Here is a 23271-nt window from a genome sequence, read left to right on the forward strand (position 1 = left end):
AACGTAGCTGTAGAACCTCTGTAGATATTTTCCAAGGTATTTACGTAAGCATTCTGTACTCCTTGATTATGTAATGCCTCTATGACTGCTGGTATCTCTACTGAATCAAATGCCTTTTTCGTAATCTATGAAAGCCATATAGAGAGGCTTACTGTACTCTGCGGATTTCTCGATAACCTGATTGATGACATGGATGTGATGCATTGTAGAGTATCCCTTCCTGAAGCCAGCCTGTTCTCTTGGTTTATTAAAGTCTAGTGTTGCCCTTATTCTGTTGGAGAATACTTTGGTAAATATTTTATATAACACTGGCCGTAAGCTAATGGGCCTATAATTTTTCAATTATTTAACGTCTCCCTGCTTGTGGATTAGTATAACATTTGAATTCTTTCAGTTTTTTTGGACCCATGCAGTCGATAGACACTTTGTATCAAGATCTGCCAGTTTTCCAAGCATTATGTCTCCTCCATCTTTGATTAAATCGACTCTTATTACATCTTCCTCTACCGCTCTTCCTCGTTCCCTGTCTTGCAAGGCCCTTCTGACCTCGCTAGTTATAGGAAGAGTTTCTGTATCCTGCTCATTACTGTTTCTAATGGAGCTATCCTGACTCCTCTGGCTATTGTACAGGTCAGTATAGAATTCTTCCGCTTCTTTTACTGTACCTTCGAGATAGCTGATTATATTACCCTGCTTATCTTTCAGTGCATACATCTTGGTTTGTCCAATGCGAAGTTATTTCCTCATTGATTTCAGGCTGCGTCCATTTTTTACGGCTTCTTCAATCTTTCTCACGTTATAGTTTCGAATATCACTTATCTTCGCCTTGTTGATCAGTTATGACTGCTCCGCGAATTCTATCTTATCTCTGGAGTTGGACACTTCATTCTTTGTTCTGTCTTCATTAGGTCCTTTGTTACTTGGGAGATCTTGACCACTGGTTGCCTTGGTGCCTTGCCTGGCACTTATATTCGTTTTCGCGGCGTTCCACTTGTACTCCTGTAGATCACGAACATGTATTCACAACTGTGAATTGTTGTTGGTACGCCTGTAGGGTTTGCCTAGCCAACCCTACGGCCGTCTGCGCACATGCGAGGCCGGAACTACGAAGTCAGAACCGTTTATAAATCGTTCTGTATTGTGTTACCCATCGCGATCAGAAAACATATCTATCGCAGATACATCAACAAGTTTTTAGGCACGTAATATTTACGAAATGGGCTGCAGAAATCACCGAAACGCGCTGCCGATATGTGCCTACTGAGATGCCCCCCTTTTTGTGCTCAAAGCGAGCGCATCGTGCACGTTATTATTATTTTAAACGCGAGTAGCGGTAAGAGCTCTGTGTCGGAGAGAATCCAGTGACGGAGTCTTCTGATTCGTTCAGGTGTGAAAGTTTCTGCGTATATATACGTGTGTGCATATATTTGCGTATATATATATATACCGCACATATATGTAGGTATATTCGTTTTCTCGGGTTTCAGTTTGTACTGCTTTAGATTACGAGCATGTATACGCAACTGCTAAATTGCATGTATTGCAAGTTCGGCGACAAACGGGACGTCAATAGGTTTCCCGCGCGAAGTGTCCAAAATATGTCTAACTGATCGCAGGCAGAAGCGTACGCTGTAGCTTAAAGGAGGCGTTGTATAAGCGCTTTCCAACCGTAGAGCAAGGCCACTTCCAAGGTCGCCTATTTTACGCGCGGCTCATAACTATTGTTTGGCGTCCCGTCTTGTCACTGAGAATTTGTCTTTGAGCGAAAATCTCTGTGAGTGCACCCTCCTCACATCCGACGTCTCGGCCTTGGGCGGCGCATCAGTACCAGTTCCGTCTCGTTCGGAAAGACTTCTCCAATGCATGAGACAGGCAGCTGAGACCGTGAACTGTTTCGTGTACCTCCCTCCAGGCGCAACTAGTGAATTCACGGTAAGCGCTGAAAGCTTTTTCATTTTCTAATTTTCTTTGTTTTCCACACTACTCTTAAGTGCTGTTCAATTATGCCGAAAATATATTGTGTATCGAGCCGCGTTCATGACCGGTTGCATATGGGAGACTCCGAAACCACAATGTTAGAACCATTGAGAAATATTATGCTGTGCCACCTGCCACGATCATCAAAACCCATATACTGCGGATAATTCAAGCATGTTTTCAGGCCTTTCAGATATACTAAGTGGACATAATCTGACAATACCGATATGCCTCGCGCTGGCTTTTTAATGAGAGCTCCTCCCCGCCCAAAAAAATATCGCAGCGCTAAAGGACTAGAAAAACTGGTGAGGAGGTTTGCAGTAGCATGTAAACAATAAGGAATAAATAACGCAACGTCAACAGTTACAAAGTTCACATACAGATTTTCATCAAGTAAAAGAAAGAAGTCATAGCTTGCGTCTAGTTATTTCTTCTACATTTGCACTTATATTCGTTTTCGCAGGGTTCCGTTTGTACTCCTGTGGATCACGAGCATGTATTCGCAACTGTGAATGGTCATCGGTACACCTGTAGGGTTTGCCTAGACGAGCTCACGGCAGTCTGCGCACGTGCAATTCCGGAACTACGAGGCCAGAGCCATTTAGAAATTGTTCTATATTGAATTACCAATCGCAAGCAGGAAAACACTTCTATCACGGATAAATCAAACAAGTTTTTAGGCATGTAGGGCCCTCTGGGCTGTACTTGTCGGCGATAAGGTGGCCTTGCCGCCGATGGGATTATCTGACTGAGCTTTGGCGAATGCTCGGTTGCCATAGTCGGAAATTCGAATCCCTCTATAAGGTTTTTTTTTTTACGATGGTGAGCTTGAAATTCACCTCCTCCAGTGCACAACATCTGCAGGCTTGGAGTAATGCCTGTCATCGGCAAAAGATGCCGAGAGCGAATGGGGCTATACTAATCCAGGTACAACCAAATTAGGAAGGCCCACTAAGCTTCAACAAGACACTCCCTCACCAGAACAGGAATTGGCCTCCCTGGTGCAGTATTCGGCGACTTCCTCCCAAATGACTCACTAAATTACCCAATGGCCCTCAGTTAGGGGAAAATTGGCTTCGGACGTTGGCAGACAGATGAGGCAAGATATGGGTAGGACGTCCATAGAAGTACAAGAGGCCCAGAACCAAATCTGCTTTAAAATACGAGAGAAGGGGATCGAGGAAAATAAAGGCATACATAAGGTTTTTAGATGTCTATATAGGAGAAGTGTCCACTCATAATGGAGGAAAAAAAACAGGAAATTGACTAGTAACTAATACGTTACCTGCATGGACAGCGAAAAGCAAAACGGAGATAAACGTAAAATTACATAAATATGGAACAGCATACTGAATAATCACGATGGGGGAGTCGGCAATGAAATTATGTAAAACGTGAAGAATAATATCAAGACAGAAGAGCTTTAGGATAATTCAGGCAATGCATTAACCTTCCAAGACAGATAAGGATATCTGAGAACACTGTTTGCCGATGACAAACTGTACACACGTAGTGTGTGGATACCACAGGACGTATTTTGTTGGAATGTAGCACCTAATATCCTGAGGTCTAAGAGTACGCAGTAACCCAGCGCGATGCCACGAGTGTTAAGAATACTAAGGGAAAAGTTAATGAATTTTTGGTGGATATATAAAAAAACGGCTCGAGTGTTGAGGCAATGAGGCAGGGAACACGGAAAATACAATTTAGTGCAGCAAATTTATATGAGGGCTGATGGCTTGTTAACACGAAACGTGGGCCTTAAAAAGCCTTGAACTGCCGATAATAAGAGCACAGCAGAAAGGTGGAAATAAGGAGCTTAGTGGTATTCGTGACCACCCGCTCAAAGAAGATGCTCATAATATCTACACATCTGATGACGTGAAGCGGTTTCCAGAGTTTGAGAGAATAAACGCTTTAGGATATGGCTCCATCCGTCCTCGGGATCGTAAATGCGATCTTGCATGACGTGACAGTCACTGTGATTGCGACGTACCTCGACCGGCTTAAAGTGCAGAGAGCCATTGTGCCAATGCTGAATACGACCACCTCCGTTGTCGACCTGATGTCCGTCCCTGAGCCAGAACACCTTTGGTGCAGGTTCTCCTTTGGCGGCACAGTGCAGCCACAGCTCGCCGCCTGCGGCCACTTCGGTGTACGACGGTGCCTCTGCTATCACAGGACTGACTGCACCGGCCAAAGCACAAGCATGAAGGCGATAGTTTAGAAAATAGCATCCAGACACGTAAGACCAACCACTGTTGTAAGACCAACCACTATTCCATCTGTGCAGCTGTAAGGAAAAAAAAAGCAAAAAGAGGGGGATCTCGAGGTGCTGTGGTGTAAGTTACTGGAAAAAGTAGGACAAGGATGGAAGATAAGCTTTCAATGTTGCCCAGGGTTTAGTTCCATAGCGCTTGGGTACAATAATGGTTATCATACAAAACAAGTGATCGATACCGATGGCGAAAGGCATTCAGCACTTTGTACGACGGCAGTCTAGAGAGTAAGTTCTGATTTATTTTTATGCAGCGCACGAACATACAAAAAAATTCACATTGTCAGATTAAGTAATGTACCGGCTATTCTACCAGGAGTGAACTATGCTTTTGTAGGAATTAGTCGTAACACAGGGCCAATTCTTGGATGCTAGTGTAATGATAATATACCGCTAGTCATTGAATCCAGGACGTCACCTCTACCTGAGCCACAGCATCGCTAGAGAAATGTTGACCTGCCAAATATTGCGTCGTTCTCATGCAGCAAGCAGCGGCTGGTATCCGAAAACTTGGATGGGGGGCTCAAAACTTGTGAAGTGTCGATTTTTTTTCAGTCGCTTGCCTCACGCATTCTATCACACCATAACGAGAGATGGCTGCAGTCAGTACAGCATGCATCGTGCACAATGAATAAGCCTACTTCGAACTGCCTGCACCATTGCCTGGTCGTACCATCGCTCATTACATCTGATTTTGTTACGTCGTACAAGTATCCGTGGATCTCTGCCAGCACCACCTTGCTGGCATGAAAATAGACAAGAAATGCTACAGAAATTATGAGCATTGTCTACTACTACGTAAGCATTCTTTGACTGGGCTGCTACTTCCCTTTTTTTTACTCATTTAGCTACCTTAGGCATGTATACTCATCGCTACCAATCATCTACTATCACACTACAACAATTCAATGTGTTATCTTGACCAATTCTGCATTTACTTTGCAGATATATCGTATCAACTGAGCCGAAACGCCGTCGCAACCGGTTTTCTTGTTTTTGCCACAACCCAGCTTTTTTTGTTTTCCTCTTTTTTATTGTCCTTTTCTTTTTGTTGCGACCTTGACACGGCGACAGCATCAATCTTTTGAAGGCTACCAATCATCTACTTTTACACTAATATCACATCTACCAATCAGCTATTCTATTATTTTTTGTACTGTGCAATCCCGGATCAGGCTTCTTTGCATGCACACCAGTAAAGCAGAAAAGAAAGCTCCCAAGGCACACAAGCATTTGAGGGGGCATGACGAGAACAGTCATATCCTTCATATATATATATATATATATATATATATATATATATATATATATATATATATATATATAATTTTCAATTCCTTCCTTATTGATTCTAAACCTTCCAATAATCTATATTTACTCTAGTATAATGGCAAATGTCTTAACTTCAGGAATTATGCATATTTATTTTGCATATGAATGGTGTGACGCTTTTCACATTACAAACAGATTTTTCTGGGGTACTCGCGAAATTATGCTTATGCATTAAAATATAACGTCACAAACTTTGCATTCGGTGGAAGGCTGTATGAGGGAGGCCACCTCACGTTTCCCACTGAGTATAAGAAAATTGCTCCTAAGGCGCCGTGGTAAGGCGTCCTTCTTAGACAACTAAAACCAGCTTTCCGATTTCTTAAGAAATGAAAATGTTTCTACCAGGACAGTACTTTGCTAGCGATGCTGCGGCTTAAGCACAGGTGATGTTTTTCTCAGTCGATGGTGGTAAATTAACATCGAACAGGCATACAAAACATATTTCTATGCCACCACAAAATCCTACGAAAGGATGCTTCACATTTGGTAAAGTAGCCTGCGCATAACGCTCTCAGTGTTAAGTTATCTGTGGACGGCCCTTTCTTTGTATTTGAACATCAATCACACAAACGGAGAAGTTAACAAGATTTCTCGGCTTAGTTTCCGGAGATTTTGTACTTCATGCATTGCGTCGAAAATTCACAGGTGCCTCTTAGCTGAGGGGCTGGCGCTACAAAAATAAAGAAATAATGTGATGTTTGTCAGCAAAACAAAATGGTCGTTAATATTAATACAGTGTGCAGAACCATGACCTCAGGCCACTGTGGCCATCAATCATAGCCGAGAGGCCAGTCACTATACGTGACTCAGCAGTAGCTGCTCGCTCACCTCCAACTACAACGTTTGCGGTGGCCTTATGCTGCCCGGCACCGTTCTCAGCCACACAGGTGTACGAGCCCTGGTCATGTGGGACAACATTTTTCACAACCAGCTCACTCACGCCGTCCTCCGCGCCAGCAGCATACGTCTCTGCAGGGAAGCGGAAATAATACAATATCACATACTTACTGCGACGTAGTAGTAGTAGAACAGCGGATGCGCACTTACAACCTCCTATTTTTATTTTGTTCTCAGCCATAACCGGTTAAGACCCCTATTTGCTGCAGTGTGAAGAATAAAACACCTTTCTAAGTTGCAACGCTTCACACGCTAGGTCTCCTAGCTGTATTAAGAGCAACAGACTGGCCGAGCAAATTGGGCATTGGGGCTGGCCCTTTGTATTTCAGCTTCGCTTGGGTTTTTGTGGGCCCGATTGTACGCCATTTGAATGATGCCACACATGGACGACGAAGGTGACCTCTGAAGAAAGAGAGGAGAAACGGGCCATAATGTTTCAGTTGCAATCAACGTGTGCCTGAATTACCTCTGCTTGGGTGAAAGGCCGAAAAAGTAATGCGAGAAATAAAATGCGTGACCTGCAGGAAAGTATGCAGACATCCACACAATAAAAATGCGAAATCTGCCAAGGAGCTGGTACTTTACGTTGGGCCGAGGCAGAGATAACTTGGAGAAAAGGCTGTACAGATAGTGATGGTCAAGGATTTGCTGCTTCTGAGTGGAATATGCAGACGCTTGTATAAGATAAATTTGGGAAAGCCAAAGTAAACAGCTGGTTAAAAGAAAGCTACTATACCGAGTGCATGCAGGTTCCAAGAGCCTAGGATGCAGGCTCTAGGATTCTCATGCCTTCTGTGCTCCGGCTTTCTCTCGGGGGAAAAGCCAAGTTGTAGTTCTGGATAAATTTGGTGGCATTTTGTAAGCTACCAAGCTGTCTTTTGTGAAGCCCTTGTTATCCTTGCTAAGCTATTTTTCTAATACAGTGAAGTGTTTTTCATGTTTATGAGCGCATGTGGAGTTCAGTCTAGAAGCAACATGTTTTCTTGCAAGGACTTTCTCCTGCATTCTTGACCTGTCACTGGATATAAGGGACAGCCACAGTGGAGTGCGCAGGTATAGCCTGATGTCGACCGCATATCTTGCTGGAGGTGCACCTATATCGTTTTTCCATTCAGCCTCCATGAGAATAGGATTGCGCCGCTGCAGAGAATAAAATTCGCGACCTGTTTTTCTTCACGCCATAGTGATGGAGTGACTTTGTTTTTTTCATTAGACTTTACTCCATCATTTTAGTGGATACCTCAAATAGAATGGTTGTGCCGACTACAAGTCTGTAGCCAGAAAAAGATATTGAAATTGAACAGCGTGTACAAGTATATTCGCATTCGAATGAAGACAGAAGCCAACAGCTCCACATCATACCGGTGCTTGGCGGAGGATCGAGTTCGTTTATATTGCGGCAGGAACATTTTGTGCGGCAAATATTAGACTCAGAATAACAAAACACATGTCCGTTTCGCAATCCTGTGTGAATAAGCGCATAGGGATAGGGAACATGCAGTCGCTTTATTGCGGGCTGTCTTAATACCCCCCAAAACCAAACGTGCTGCATGGATAAAACTGTACACGTTGCTGCTATTGCCATGCCCGCACGTCTTAAGTGTCTTTCATTGCTGAATGTGCTGATCTTTCAAAAATGCTTGTACTCTGTGGCAACGTCTAGATCACCCCTGGACCTCAGGATGATAAATGCTGAAAACAGAACGCTGAGAGTACAGCAGCTATTAGTAAACTGATAGTTCACTTACTTCTCATAATGACGACCTCACAAAATCCGCTGATAAAGTCAAGGATTACCAAAAGCAGCTGGATGCCAAAGTTTGAGATTTTACATCTCGGCTAACTACGTTAAATAAAAGTTGGTTGTCTCGAAAACAGTCTTGATGACTCGAACCCAGATGACTTAACTTTTAGAACAGAAGCAGGAGTTGGAAGGAAAAATGCAGCATTGCAGGCACGTATACGTGATTAAGAGGATAGTGCATGAAGGGGCAATCTCATTTTGTACGACATTGCTGATTCCACTACAGAAACATGTGCGAGTTTCGAAGAAAAACTACACGAAATTCTGTTGAAGGGCTTCAGCATGCATCTGCCGGATTGGGGAATATTGCGCGCTCATTGCTTAGAGTCATATCTACTGAAGAAATTCTGGACAACTATTGCTCAGGTTTCTTCATTTAAAGCGAAAGAAAAAATGCTGCCACAAAAGTAAAAACTTCGAGGCACCGGCGTGTCACGCGGTGAAGACTTTTGCAAGGCAATGTGTGTAACGTGAAAAAAGTTGCACACTTTTACAACTGCTTGACGCTACGCCAAAACAAGGTCGTCATTCACAAAAATAAATAGAAATGACATGCTTGTTGCTTCACCCCTGACAGAGTGTGCAAAGTTGAACGCAGCACCTCGAGCCCACTTATACTTATGTCTGAAACGTGTGCAGAGCGTGTGCGCTCTCGGCCTGTGCAGAAAAAAGAACGAGGACACCTAAGGACTTCTTATGAGTTGCGAATGCGAAAGCATTAATGTCCAATTGAACCTCATTCAACGGTCTTTCGAGTTATGAACTCCTCACGGGCAAGCAAGCGCGTTTTGATTTGGCCTTACCAAGGCACAGTTAGAAAGCAGGCGGGAGCTTGCGAAGACAAGGAACGTGCGGATAACGCAGGCTTCCGAAAGGGAAGCTGTGCTATCCCTGTTCTCTCACGCATTACCGCGGCAGCAGGTGTTTGCTTTTTCCCTCTCTCCTCCGTCATTTCCTGTCACTGTACGTTCCCCTCCCCTATCTCCCGACCGTAGGGTAGCAAACCAGATGTTCCCCTCTGGTTCATCTCACTGCCTTTCCCCTTTCTTCTGTGCCTCTCCAGCACGTCTCTCCCACCAGTTGCGCTCGACCCCACAGCATAACTGCGCAAAGAACATTTGAGGCGATTGACCGTAGTGCGAGCAAAATGCAGCAGCGCTTTGATCAGCCCGACATGGAGCAACTAGTCAAATTCGAAGGCACGCAAGAGCGTTAGGCAAGAGCGTTCTAACGTTCTTGCCGAGCGTTCTGTAACAGAAGGACATGATATTGAATGGGGCAGGACGCCATGTGCTGGCCACTGCAAGTAATCTAACCTCGCGTTTGCATCTCGAGTCATTACTAATCAAAACTACTGATACCACGCTGAACCGCAATGACGGCAGCCTTCCTTCCGTTTATGCCCGCTGTTTGTGCCATCTATTCAGACGTACATAATAATATCCTCCCTTTTTTTTACTTTAATTGTGAACACGGCCCCCGTATGGGAGCTGAAACGTCTTGTTTTTTTTTCTTTTAATCATATCGGTCGGCGTCCATTTTACGTATGACTATGAGCAATCCTGAACAGGCGAGTTTTCGTCGAACTCTTGATTTTAAGTTACAGTAACATAGGTGATATATAGAATGGTAATGTAAGCCATAAAATTGTAACAGTGGAAGTGCGTGGAGAACAAGTATGCACTAGGCAAACTGCAGAATGTGTTTAGGCCAAGCAGACGCTTAGAGGATAAAATGTTTGTACTAACTCAGTTTAGAGAGATTTCAGTAGCTCAGGATAGATCTTTAATGATAGCACTGCTTGATATCAAAGGTACCTATGACAACATAGACAGGGAATTGTTATGGGATACTGTTAAAGGGACCCTGAAACGGTTCGGAGAAATTTTGTAGATGCATAGGGTACAGCCAAAGTTAATCATTCGCACCCCAATTTGTGTGAAACGTCTCATATTAAGAGAGCTACGGATGATTACAAGTTACCCTCCTCCATAGTCATGCATTTTTTCCTGAACTCGTTCGCCGAGTGATTGGGGCTAAGCTCCGCCTTCACTGGCTCTGCGTCATGATGGCACGCCGTGTCGTCGACTTCCAGTTCTCTAGGAGCGAACGAGCGAAGCAGGCGCGAAGCCTCACCAAACTCTCACGCCAGCTGCTTGGCAGACGAATCCAAGCGAGAGCTATCGAAGCAGCGTGCGCTGTGAGCATTCTGTCGCAGCGCAGAAGGTGTCTGGTATTCCGGTAACCACAGGTGAGCTGGGCGTTTCGACGGAATGGTCAAGGCGTAAACTCAAGCTGATGAAGGAACTTTAGCGTAGACGTACGTGAGATGCCTGATCGGTCTCCGCGGCCCAAGCACCTGTTGGCGCAGAGCTTAACCAGCCAAACAAAGAGCTAATATTGCTCTAACCAAGTGCAAAACATGTTAAACATTAACGAAAACAAAGTGTTAACGACTACACTCCTGCGAAAAATATACATCAGCGGCAAAGAAGAATACATTTCGTTGCTGCTACTGTGTGTGGTTGAGCTCTGTGCCACCAGGTGACTGCACCATGCAGACCATTCACATTTGCGCTTCTGCTCATCCCGCGAAACGACACGGTCAAAAGGCCAGGCCCTGTACCACTTCCTGTGACACCTGTGTATTGTGGCATACAACTTACACAAGCTATTACAGCGCTGAATAAAGTATAAACCCGATGCAAGCGATCTTTTGCGCGACAGCGACAAGCGACGCGATGGAGAGGGCCATCGCGTTCGCTCGTCGCCCAGAAGTCAAACTCCAAGCGAGCGACTGCTTCGCGCGACAGCTCTCCAGTGTTGCTGGTATTAGGGGATCGAGTTAGCGCCAAACTGGCGTGGCACTTGCTATAATTATTTGAGTTGATTTGTTTGGCTGTACAAAGCAGCATAAAGTATTTCTGAAGGTCTTGCAATGGGTTTATTTTGTTTACATATCAAAATTTGGTACTTTGCTCGTTCCGTTTGTATACTGAGAAGCGCGCACGTGCGCAAATCCGTAGTACGTCACTAATGTAGATCCCGTTCCGGCTGCCTACTATTGGCTAGTCGCTCATAGCACTTCCGGGCGACGAGTGACGAATTCTAGATTTGCAGAACCGAGCGATCGCGCGACAAAACCGAGCGATCTGTTCAAGCGACGGCCCGACCCGTCGCTCGAAGCCGTGGCTCGTCGCTGTCGCGCACAAAATCGCGCTCATGGGGTTTAGACTTAACACGGCACTACCACTACTATAAGAAATTGCTTGCCAAATCATGTCATCTCCCTACCTTGCATGTCTGCAACAGAAGGAGCCTGGCAGTGCAACTTCCTTCGGAGATGGGCACTGTTCTCAGCGGCAGCTTTCTAATGGCCCTGACGTGCCGAGAAAGTATTACTGGAGCATATGTCAAGTCACTCCGTGCATGATCTCCCACGTAGGTCTCTCGCCATGCCGTCTTAGATTTGACCGCTTTCCCTGACACCACTTGCAGCAACCATCTGCCCATTTTCTTCACTTCCACTGGCGCCCAGGAGCTCACATTCAAGCACACCATAAGGGTTCTAAAGTGGCATCTCTGCAGGCGTTAACTGTGATAGAGTCGAAAGCTGTGTGAGGAAGAACAAAAAAAGAAATTCTGCTGTTTTAGGTGCCAGAACAACGATATGATAACGAGGCACAATGTGTAGGGACTCCGGATTAATTTTTGACCACCTGAGGTTCTTTCACGTGCGCCTAAATCTAAATACGCGGGCTTTTTCTTTTATTTCGTCTCATAGAAATGTGCCCGCCGTGGCAGTGATTGAACCCGCAACCTCAACCGAATCTATAGCCAGTTGGCTACTGCGGCGGGTAGAGAGGGGTTCGTTACAAAAGATAAGCTGAGATGTTGGACTGCACTACTGTGTTCTAGCCGGCTGCTCCGCATCGGCACAGGGAGGAGGGGAGCAAAAGGAGAAGTAGAAAGCGAAGGTGACGATGATATGAAGAGGAGGCATGAAAGAAAAACCTAAAACACTTATCACAGTCGCATATACACCTCACTGTCTCTCAAAAAAGCCCCAACGGCCTTTGTGACCTGGCCATGGACAAAAAAGAAAGCTTTCACATAGTTGTTGGTTGTCGATGCACGCCTACGATATATACATTGATTGTCTTTCTCGCAAACACAGCGGGCGCACCCAAATCACATCGCTTGCGTTTACCCTAATACCGGACTCGCGAAACGCTATTGCGTTAGTAATCTGCCGGTGTAAAGTGACGGCCGCAAACGCGCAAATCCTGGTGCCGATCGGATAGCGGCAGTCCGATGCACTGCAGCCAGTCCGGTCGTCTGCTGCGTTGCAGAGGGACACGATGTCGCAGCTTGAAATATTGCCAGTCGCTACGTTTGCAGTCCACAACGCAACAAAGTAGAATCATAGTGCTCGCGAAGAGACTGAGACCGACTCTGACCGCGGAGCTCTCGTCAAACGGAGCATGTTGTAACACGAGCAGACGACGTTTGCTGTGTGCCGGAAGTGCTTAAGTGTAGTGAGAAATTGTTCTTGTGCACTCTCTTTCTGTTACTTTCTTTTTATAGAAACAAAGTAACTAACATTCGAACTATTACGAACATCATTTGTTCATCATAAAGATGCAAAAATTATCGATGACGCGCCCGGGGCAGCCAATCAGATAGCTTGCCCTACTGACGTCAATGGGGTGATTACGTCATATGGGTGGGGGCAGCTGAAAATTCCGCTGAACAGTGTGCTGCCATCGGCAGCGATGTACATTTTTAAAACCTTATAACAAATTACACGCTTTACGCGGAGTACTTAGATGCGTCAATTAATGATCAGAAAGACCTACTCTAACGACTCAGTACGTTTGTAAAAAATCATCAAAATTGTTTCAGGGTCCCTTTAAGCACGAAGGCATAGAGGACGATTTCGTGGAGCTGCTGACGGAGATATATAGAGACAACCGAGTATAAGTTGTATGGGAAGGTCGAAAAGGTAATGAGGTGGTGGGAATTCACCAAGGGCTGAAGCAAGGATGTCCTGTCTCTATTGTTGTTCTCGCTTTATATAAAGAGCATAGAAAGACGACTTGGAAACAGCGAATTAGGGTTTGATTTATTCTACATGCATAATGGACAAATGGTGCAACAGAAGCTCCCTAAACTGATGTATGCGGATTACATAGTGCTACTAGTAGACAATAAAAAAGATTTACAGACACTTGTGAATATCTTTTGCAATGCAGAACAAATCTAGGCCTCAAGGTTAGCACAGAGAAATCGAGAATTATAATCTTTAATGAAGATACGAGTAATTACGTTGAGTCAATTTAACAGCAAGTCATACCCACAATCAAGCAATATAAATAGCTCGACATATACAACGAAGGAAAGACTTACTCAAGCATCCACCAAGAGAATGTGAAACTAAAGGTGAAGCGGAATGCTGCAGTAATGAAACACGGAGCATTGTGGGGCCACAGTAAGTATGAGGTGGTGCGTGGATTCTGGAAAGGAGTAATGGTGCCAGCGCTAACGTTCGCAAATGCCATTCTATGGTTCAAATTGGATATCTTGTCTGGGTTGGAAGTTTACTAAAGACCGGTAGGCCGGGTGGCTTTGGGAGCCCACAATAAAACCACAAATGAGGCAGGGGAGGGTGACATAGATTGGGCCTCTTTTGAAGTGAGTGAAGGACAGAGCAAAACTAGTTTTGAAGAAAGACTCACGAACATGGATAAAAATAAATGGGCAGCTGGAGTGCACAAGTATCAGCACTTGAAACACGTGGACACAGAATGGAGGAAGAGGTCAAGAAAGTTGGCAACCAAGTACAAGGTAATTGAAGCTGTAAATAGAAAACCAGGAGTCATCAGAAAGAAAATGAGTGAAACAGAGACAGTTAAGTGGATGCAAAGAATGGAAACAAAAATGACCATAAAGATGTACAAAAATCAGAAGAAAGAAATTAGAAAGGAAAATCTGTACTATAACACAAAGGGCAGTGCCTTGCTATTTGAGGATCGAGCCAGTTACTTAAGGACAAAAACATACCGGAGCAAATATTTGTAACTTGTTGAGGCATGTGTATGCTGCAGCAAAAATCCTGAGACCACTCAGCCCATCCTAATGGAATGCGAAAGAATTCACCCAGTGAGAACCGTAGGTAACGTAGACCTGCCAGAAGCGCTTGGGTTTAAAGTGGACAGAAGAGTCAACCGGTCAGCAATCGAGATAAGCAAGTGACGTTTAGTGTATTGGTGGAAAAAACCAGGGAATAGATTAATAGGACCTGATCTCTTACAGTCATGGCTAGCGTAACAAGGTACTTTTGAAGAAAGAAAAGATTAATGAGATAAATACAAGAATGCCAGATAAAAAATATATATATAGCATACCTGATTAAATCAAGCAGGCTAGGTGACTATTTTTCACTGCCCCGTTTCAAAGTGGATGCCATTAAATCAGCATCATCATAGTCATCATCATCACGGCCTACACGCAGCTGACTTCGATCTAAACCTTCTGTCGGCGCAGTTCTTAAGTTTCTTTCTATTTTGTCCAATGTCGAGTCTTTATCAAATGAAACCATTTCGAAGGCTCTGCAGGCAAAATCTGAACAAGTCCATGAGCTGCAATACCATGTCGTCAAATACATGCAACTTCTTTCTGTACTTGCAGCTGTAGCTTGGGCAGAATGCTCATTCAGCAGTTTTACGCCGCATGTCACCGAACTTGTCACCAGGACTGCTGAGCGAAGAGCTAATTTTGGTTTTTGAGGTGATCAGTAATGTGTGCTTCTGTCATTAGAGTTGTGAAATCTGGAGTACACTGCGTGCACTAAGTATGTACAGCTATCCAGCTCTCTCATTTCTTTACGTCTGCCTTGAATTATCACACGCGAGTCTACCGGCAGGCCGGTTAGAGCCGTATGATGAAACAGTGCTGCCTTGAATAAGCTTGTGCGCATAAAGAATGATTCTTCTGCGAGCAATGCATACGAGGCTGTTCTGCGCACAGCCCTTCCCTGTCCCTCTTCGAGCGCTATTTTGTTTTCATGCACAGGGAAGATCGGAACACACGTTGTAACAGCACTCTCAAGCAGAAAATAAAAAGACTGGGTATTTCATTGTGCTTCGCGTGGCGACAAGGAGGACTGATATCCCCAAAGTTCTCACTTGTAAACCGATGCATTGCGTCATCCTTACTTGTATTCATTGCAAATGCTGTAATTACACATGCGGAGCATTGATCTTCGTACCTCTCGCAATTAAAAATCTAGAGATGTCCATATGTATATGTACCGTGCATGTGTGTAGTATAAAAAACCTATTCATTAACTTTTTTCATTCCGTGTACGCCGACTTGATGAAACGTCTAGTTTGTCATGTAATACTGTATTAAAAGCAGACGCAAAGAGCGGAAGACTTTATGTGTGTGTATGTATTTCGAATGCTTGTTTCAACAAATCCTGTTAAATTCTACACTGAATCTGCACCTGAGGGTAAAAAAATGGAAAGAATAAAGGTGCTACTGTTTTATTTATGTTATGCTATATCTTAGTCATGTAGCTTTTTGTTTTCACATACTTTTAAAGGAACACTAAAGGCAATACTAAGTCGACATGGACTGTTTAAATAAAATGCTAGAAACTTCGCAACGCTTGTTTCGTGCCAAGCAAAGAATCAGTTTACGAGAAAATTGCATCTGAAGGGTACAAATACCTTTTTGAAATTCAACTCTTCTATCACCCAACCGGGGGAGTGGTGACGTTGAATACACCATACCCCTTTGCTGCCTTTGGTGAGTAAAACGGCGCCCGACAGACGGCGGTACCCAATCAAGACAGAGCAGTGGCATCGCTGCTGCAGCTGCTGTTTGGTCAAGTGGCGTAGACTGTTCAGGCATCCCACGAAATCATATGAAAGTTGAATTCTCTGCTGCTTACAGTTTGTGTGAGCATCGCGAGCCAGCAAAACCAGCGCAGCACTACGCGATAACGAAACTATTGGAATGCGAAAGCGTGGGCGGCACAGAGTCGAGTGAAATCGAAACCTTTCGACCACCCTTGTCAAGGGTAATTTCAATGAATTCTGTTTTCTAAAAATGAAATAGAAATGGACAAGTAGCATTTTATCTCGTCATATAATACAAGTATGTTTTTTGCAACGAGTAATAGTGACAAAATTTAACTGAGGAGTGCTTTCGTCATCGGACAAGTACTTGATGTCCCAGGAGAGTCTCTAATCACGTCCCACATTTACCTCAATTTTTCAATTATTAAGGCTCTGTTCGCGATAATATTGATGCCTTAGAGATTCTCAAGCACTAATCTACCACTTTATCCTGACTTAATATTTGCTTTTAGTGTCCCTTTAAAGAGAGCTTGTAGCACAAATACTTTTGTGAATAAAAATGCGCCAATCTGCAGAGTAACAAATGTGATTCACTGCAAATTCTTCTTTAGGTGTTTCTTTTTGCGTGTGTGCACGTGTGCACATTTTCTAAAATTACCAGATGAAGCAAGCACATAATTTGTGCTTATATAAGCTATTATAGAACAATTAGCTGCAATAGCCGCGCAGGCTAAATGTATTACAGTGCAAGAGATGTACGGCAAGAAAATATTCTATGAATAATATGAGCCTAACATCTCATGCATTTTTTTTACAAATAAAATATAGCAAGCACAACATTTTTCCTTTTTCTTTCTTTCATAAGGAAAGCAGCACAAAAATGGAGCCATTTCCTTCTCTGCGTTGCCCGTGTGTCACCCTCCCCCCTCGGAAACACTTCCGGAGTCACCGTATTCAACAGATAGTCAGTAAAGCTAATCGTTTCCTTGGATACATAAAACGCCACTTTCATCCAAAGCTGCTTTTGTATGAAATACTAGTTCATTCAAAACTGCACCGAAGCCATCCAAAACCGTATTTCTCGCTTTACTTTGCCAATCTATTCCCGCACTGCAAGTGTTACATCAATGAAATCCTCCCTTTACCTGCCTGATCATTTATTTCGACGTAAACCTGTTGGACACTGTCCTTTCCATAAAATCTGCTCGACACTGTCATTTCCATAAAATATACCACTCCAAGCCCAATCTACAGCCGCCGTGGTTGTTCAGTAGCTATGGTGTTGGGCTACTAAGCAGGAGGTCGCCAAATTGAGTGCCAGGCACGGCGGCTGAATTTCTATGGAGGCGAAAACACCAGCATACTTAGATTTACGTGCACATTAAGGAACCTCTGGTGGTCCAAATTATTCCAAAGTCCCCACTACGGCGTGCTTCATAATCAGAAAATGGTTTCGGCCTGTAAACACTATTACTTCTTTAAACCCGATCTAACTCGCTCTTCACAGCACCCTCTTATATTTCTTCACGCCACTACCTCCGGTCCAAAGTTTGTGTGCTTAAGTGTCGTACTAAGATGTATTTTCATTCTTTTGTACCAACCACATGCTGGGACTGGAACCACCTTCCCGCCATTGCCTCCATGATCGATGAGAATTTTAAGTTTGCCATTTCTACTCACTCGATGCAATTACACCATATTAGGCCCTTCTCTCTGTAATGTTATTAACCCTGAGAGTAACAAAATAAATGAAATGAAATGAAGTCGGCCCGCGTGAATCTGTGGAATTGGTGGATGAAGCTGCACTGCAGCGACGTTCACGATGCTCACTGAGCTTACGCATGGAACGTGTTACGTTTCCGGAAGCATTTTTCACGCATCGTGTCATGCCGATATCTCCGAGTGTGTGTCACTGTATCTGCCACAAGGTTCTTCGCTATAATTGCTGATAATGAATCTTATTGTGAATTCCATGATTTCCTGGCTCCCAGGGCCATCATCGTCATGCTCTGGCGCCGGCAGTGGTGGCAACGGCCGCCCCAATGCGTGCAACCTTTCAACCCATCGGATGAGACAGACGGGCACCTGCCTTCCGGTACAGGCTGCTCGTTGTGCGTCCAAGTGATGCGGGGAGCGGGAGTGCCGTTAGCGCGGCAGCCCAGCCTGAGCGCCTCGCCTGCAGCCAGCTGTTGGTCCCGGGGCAGCGTGCTGATGCTTGGCGGCACGAGGACCTCGAGGGAGACCAGCCGCAGCTTGACGCCGGCTGCGTTCTCCGCCGAACACAAGTAGCTGCCGCTGTCCTCCGGCTGCGAGAGCATGCGCGAGTTGCCCACAAACAAAGAGTTATGACACAGAGCCTATAATCTCAGTCACACATGATTAGTTGTTCAAGACAAGATATTTTACCCCCTAAAAAAACAATCTTCCTCTCAGGAAGAAAAGCTCACGCCGTTGAATGAATTCATCTCGTTCTTTCTGCACGAGGCGTAATCGTACGCTGCAAGCAACAGCACGGTTGCCACGCGCATGACTCCACAATCGGTATGAGAGAGGACGTACATTTTTAGGAAGACCAAAGGGCTACTGCACCTCAGCGGCCGCAATGACGAGGTCTCCATTAGATTGGTGGTGAGCCCTGGGAGAGTCCACGGGTTCGCCCTCTCTCGACCACGTGACCAGTGGAGTTGGGTGACCTTGAGCTTTGCAATGAAGCACTGCTGTGCCGCCTCTCTGGACACTCACTTCATCGGCGCCATCGTCAATGTGTGGGGGAACTGTGCGTTTGACAGAGAGGAACATCGTTGGCGCTCACTCTGATTAATGTGATACAATAGCGGAACTAGTGTGACACAACCAGAGAAAGATTGGGCAGCAGCCTCCCACTCCCGAGACATGCTGCTACTTCAGTTCTGACCAATTTGAGCGTGCAGTTAGCCCTCCCCCCGATCTCCCCTAGAGGCTGACAAGTATAGACATTTTTATCGGGCGAGGGGGAAAGGGTGCGCGGCGAGCCTTTCCTCCTCTCTGGCTTGTGCGATCCGGCGCGACGCTGCTTGAAAGTATTGCTGTCGCGTGCTCTGAAATGATTTCAAGATGTTTTACATCGTAGCACTTGACTTTTGCACGACTTTAATGCCGCAGTCACCGGGTTACAGCCGGAAATGAATCTCTTTGACCAATGTTCTTAAAGAAAAATAAAGCATTCTGTCGAAATAATTGTGTCATCACCTACTGTACTTGGCAAAATTGAATGAATTTACGCCACACGTTAGTTTAATGATTCACGTCATGTTTCTGGTTGCATGGGCTCCTATACGGAAGCTGTAATGCTGTATACTAAACTAAACAGTTTTCAGTGGAGTATAACACACACACATACCTTCATAAGCCTTCTGAAAATTTACTTGTTTCAACGACGCAGATAGATTTATATTTTTATTTATTTAAGCGACATTACCCACAGCCGAGATCTATCAAAATACTCGTTAATGTTTATTAACAAGGATTTATAAAGGGAAAGTCAGACATGCACCCAAACGCAGCTAAGTGCTACTAAGAAAACCCATACGGGTTCTTCGAAAGAAAAGCTTCGCAGCTGAAGAAAAATTCGTCCTGGTCCGGGACACGAACCCGCCTTTCCGGGGCAGCCGCTCTACCATCTGAGCGAACCAGGTGGCTAGCAGATGGCAGGCGAAGTCGAATTTATCAACAACTCAGAAGCAAAGGCACGAGTTTGACGTAACAGTTCTGCAGAAACCCGCAAGGTGGAGAGAAGTAATTAATAAAGAGAAAGTGAGACATCCACCCAAACGTAGCTAAGCGCCACAAAGGAAACCCATACGGTTTCCCCGAAAGAAAAGCTTCGCAGCTGAATAAAAATTTGTCCCGGACCAATACAAATTTTTCTTATAAATATGATACAGCAGTGATATAGATATGATACATAACAGTGTAAAACAGCGCTCGAAGAGCATGGATACCAAGTCTGAAAATTAATTTCTGTTCCTGCAAGCAGAGTGGACATATCGTTCGACCCTCCATGAGCCTCCATGAGCTGATGAGTGATATCGTTGATTGATCTGTTGGATTACTTTTCACTGGCACCATCAATTTTCAGTAACGTAATGCTGCAGCAGAATATGTCGCTGGATGGAAGGGGAAACATTGACGCCGCGACGTTGCCAATCATGTCGAGGCTCTCGACAACGACGGAAATTGAAAATAACGCCGATGCTCTGCGAGTTTGCCCGTCTCCAATTATGTTTCCTCCATCACGTGAGCTTCCATGATTTAACTGTCATGCTCAACAAGTGATGCCGCACACAAGGTTCAATCGTAACACACGACCCCTGTATGCCGACGCTCATTGGGCCTCTTCGAAGATCGGCCCACGCTGTTGTGAACGCAAGGACGGTTGCGAGGCTGCTGCCCACATCTCGGCCACTGCGTGCGATACCTGCTCACCATGCACGGTAACGGTAGCGGTGCGGCTGTCCCAGCCTGCCTGGTTCTCTGCCCTGCACCGGTAAAAGCCGCCGTCCCTGCTTTCGGCCACGGGAATCTTCAGCTCACCCCCGGCCACGAAGATGTACCGCTGGTCAAGGCTGCGAGTCGTTCGGAAACATGACTTGCTGCGAGACTCGACAAGTTTCGCTTGCGCTTAATGTTGGCCACTTGGAGCACGGCACGCAGTCGTAGCTTACTGACTTGCGTAAAACATGCTTATGAGGATACGAAGTACGGTTTTGAGCACAAAAAAGAACCTGGAAAGAATGCCTCAACTTAGCAGCCACTGAACAAAGGCTGCATAGGCAATGCCCCTGATTCGCGACATGTACTGCAGAAAAGGCAAGCGCGATATAGTTTAAATGCTAGCGTGCAATGCACACTTTTCTCATAGGAGGAGATGAACATTTAGCTAAGACTACTGTTATGTTACACGAATATATAAAGACAACCTCAAGGGCAGGTTAACATTCTACGGTGTCATCACATTTTCAACGCACTGCTTAAAGCCTTCGTAATTGGCGATGTTCGTAGCTTACCCAATGCTGATGAAGCTCAGTTCCGCTTGTGATGAATATGTTTAGGTACAATTTCTTATGCAGTTCTTTAGACTTCAGTTAAGTAAATTGTTAGCACTGCGGACGTTTCTATAATAGACAGAGCTCAAGAATGCGGTGTCGCATGCACCGCTGTCCAATTCAGAGAGCATTTGTATATTTGCACCAGTCAATTACGTTCCCTCATTTCCATTACGTCAATCGCTTTCTGTTTTCCCATGAGTTTAAGAAACCTAATTTAATCACACAGATTATAATTGTGTCACCGGTTTTATGATGATGATGGTGATGGTGTAATGGTTTTTATTGGCACGAAGGCCAAGTGTCGCTCAATGTTATAGGAACGTTGTTTTTAAAATGTGCAATGTAATGGTACTGTAAAGTTATAAACATGACATTTTAATTGGTAGCCTGCAATATGGCTGTAGAGCGGAGCTTAAATTCTTTTTAGCAATAACGCCGAAAACAATGTTTATCCTTCTTTTCCAGTTCATGACCCCTTTTAGTAGTGCCGCGACTACTCTGACTCCGACCCCTCCTTACACACACACACACACACACGAACACGCGTACACACACAAACACACACACACACACGAACACGCGTACACACACACACACACACACACACATTTTTATAAGCCTTCTGAAAATTTACTTGTTTGAACGACGCAGATACATTTACAGTTTAATTAAAATACAGTAAAACCTCGTTAAACCATACCCGCTTTAACAGTAGTTCCGTTTTAAAAGTAGTAAAGTCAAATCCCCGACTCAGCGGCCATTGAACATAATGTGTTTTGTATCCGCATAAACCGTACCAGCTTATTGCGTACGGATCGGATAAAACGTAGCGTTTCAACTTTTCGTCGCGCGAAAACGGTGGTGCGCCGTCTCCATCGGGCGGCCCGGCAGATCAACAAGCCTCAGAGATCGGAACAACGGCCTCCAAGCGCCCCGTGCGTTTGCGCGTGAAGCCACATCAACATCAACATCACTGCGACGCCGTGCCAGAGACCGTTAAGGCGCCGTGCAAGCGAGGACTCGCGTCGTTCCGAAGCTCGGATAAAGAAGACACCGGGTGCTCAGCATAGAAGAAAAATTAGACATCGTCTGTGCTATCGAACGTGACACGAAGAAATCGGCGCCGGCACGCAACAGGGATCCGCTGTTGACTACATTATGTGGCATTTGGAATGCGAAGAAGTTGCTCGGCAGCGCTGCTGCGACCGCGAAGACATGTCGGCTACGAGGTTCGACTTTTTGCCATCGTTGCCTGTGTTGTTGCCGAAGTGTCGACTAGCGACAGTGATGAGGACGACACGGAAAGCGACAGCACGGGCTATTCGGGCCCGACAGTGGCATAAGCTACGCGTTACGTCAGCCTCATGAATGCAATCGTCGCGACGAGAACAGGGGCGCGATAACGTAACTTTATTCCAAATGAAAAGTATTCCAAACTCCGGCACCCGGCAATGAAAAAGGCGCCCCCGGGACTTCTGCAGCACTACTGCGCACGTGCACGGAGAATACGTAACGCCAACGAGGGATTCTGCCATGCGAGTGTTTGCTGAGAAGAGGGGGCTGGCTGAAAAGCTGGCACGCAGCTTCAGTATGTTTGAGGCCGCTGTCGTCGTCGTGCTAGGCCGCCGCGGCATCAAACGAAAATAACACTTTTGTCGCGCAAGGTGAATAAATACTGCGTGTTTTTTTTTCCCCTTTCATCGCACTCTCTCTGAGTTCCGTTTTCGACACGTAAGTGGGCGATCTCATGCTATTCGGTTAAACAGTACTACCGTTTAGTACGTACTTTTTCCGAGCTCCGGCCAACTACGGTTTAACGAGGTTTCACTGTACATTGCCCCCACCACAGAGAGCTACCAAAATACTTGTCAATATTAACATCGATATCTCGAGGCCGGAAAAGAAGTGAATTCCACAATTTGTGTTTGAATGCTTTGGCTTGGACTGCCACAGAAATTGTGCACCTTCAACCCCTCACCACCGGTTGTGCATAGATCTCACTCTGGCAAAGACTCTAAGGTTGCGCCAAAG

General features: G+C 45.1%; 1 protein-coding gene across 1 annotated transcript in view; it reads right to left on the minus strand.

The window, feature by feature from the left end:
* LOC142568337 (hemicentin-2-like) overlaps positions 1 to 23271 on the minus strand; it is a gene marked incomplete at its 3' end in the record, with an annotated part of 187227 nt that overhangs the window by 32802 nt on the left and 131154 nt on the right. The window contains exons 30-34 of the mRNA XM_075678343.1: positions 20618 to 20757; positions 18743 to 18927; positions 18243 to 18459; positions 6416 to 6556; positions 3974 to 4164 (exon numbers count right to left, since the gene is read on the minus strand). Of these exons, the coding sequence (XP_075534458.1) occupies positions 3974 to 4164; positions 6416 to 6556; positions 18243 to 18459; positions 18743 to 18927; positions 20618 to 20757 (874 nt within the window). The remainder of the gene's footprint in view (positions 1 to 3973; positions 4165 to 6415; positions 6557 to 18242; positions 18460 to 18742; positions 18928 to 20617; positions 20758 to 23271) is intronic.

This window comes from Dermacentor variabilis, unplaced genomic scaffold (genome assembly GCF_050947875.1).
Source record: "Dermacentor variabilis isolate Ectoservices unplaced genomic scaffold, ASM5094787v1 scaffold_18, whole genome shotgun sequence".
In the NCBI taxonomy this organism is placed as follows: domain Eukaryota; kingdom Metazoa; phylum Arthropoda; class Arachnida; order Ixodida; family Ixodidae; genus Dermacentor; species Dermacentor variabilis.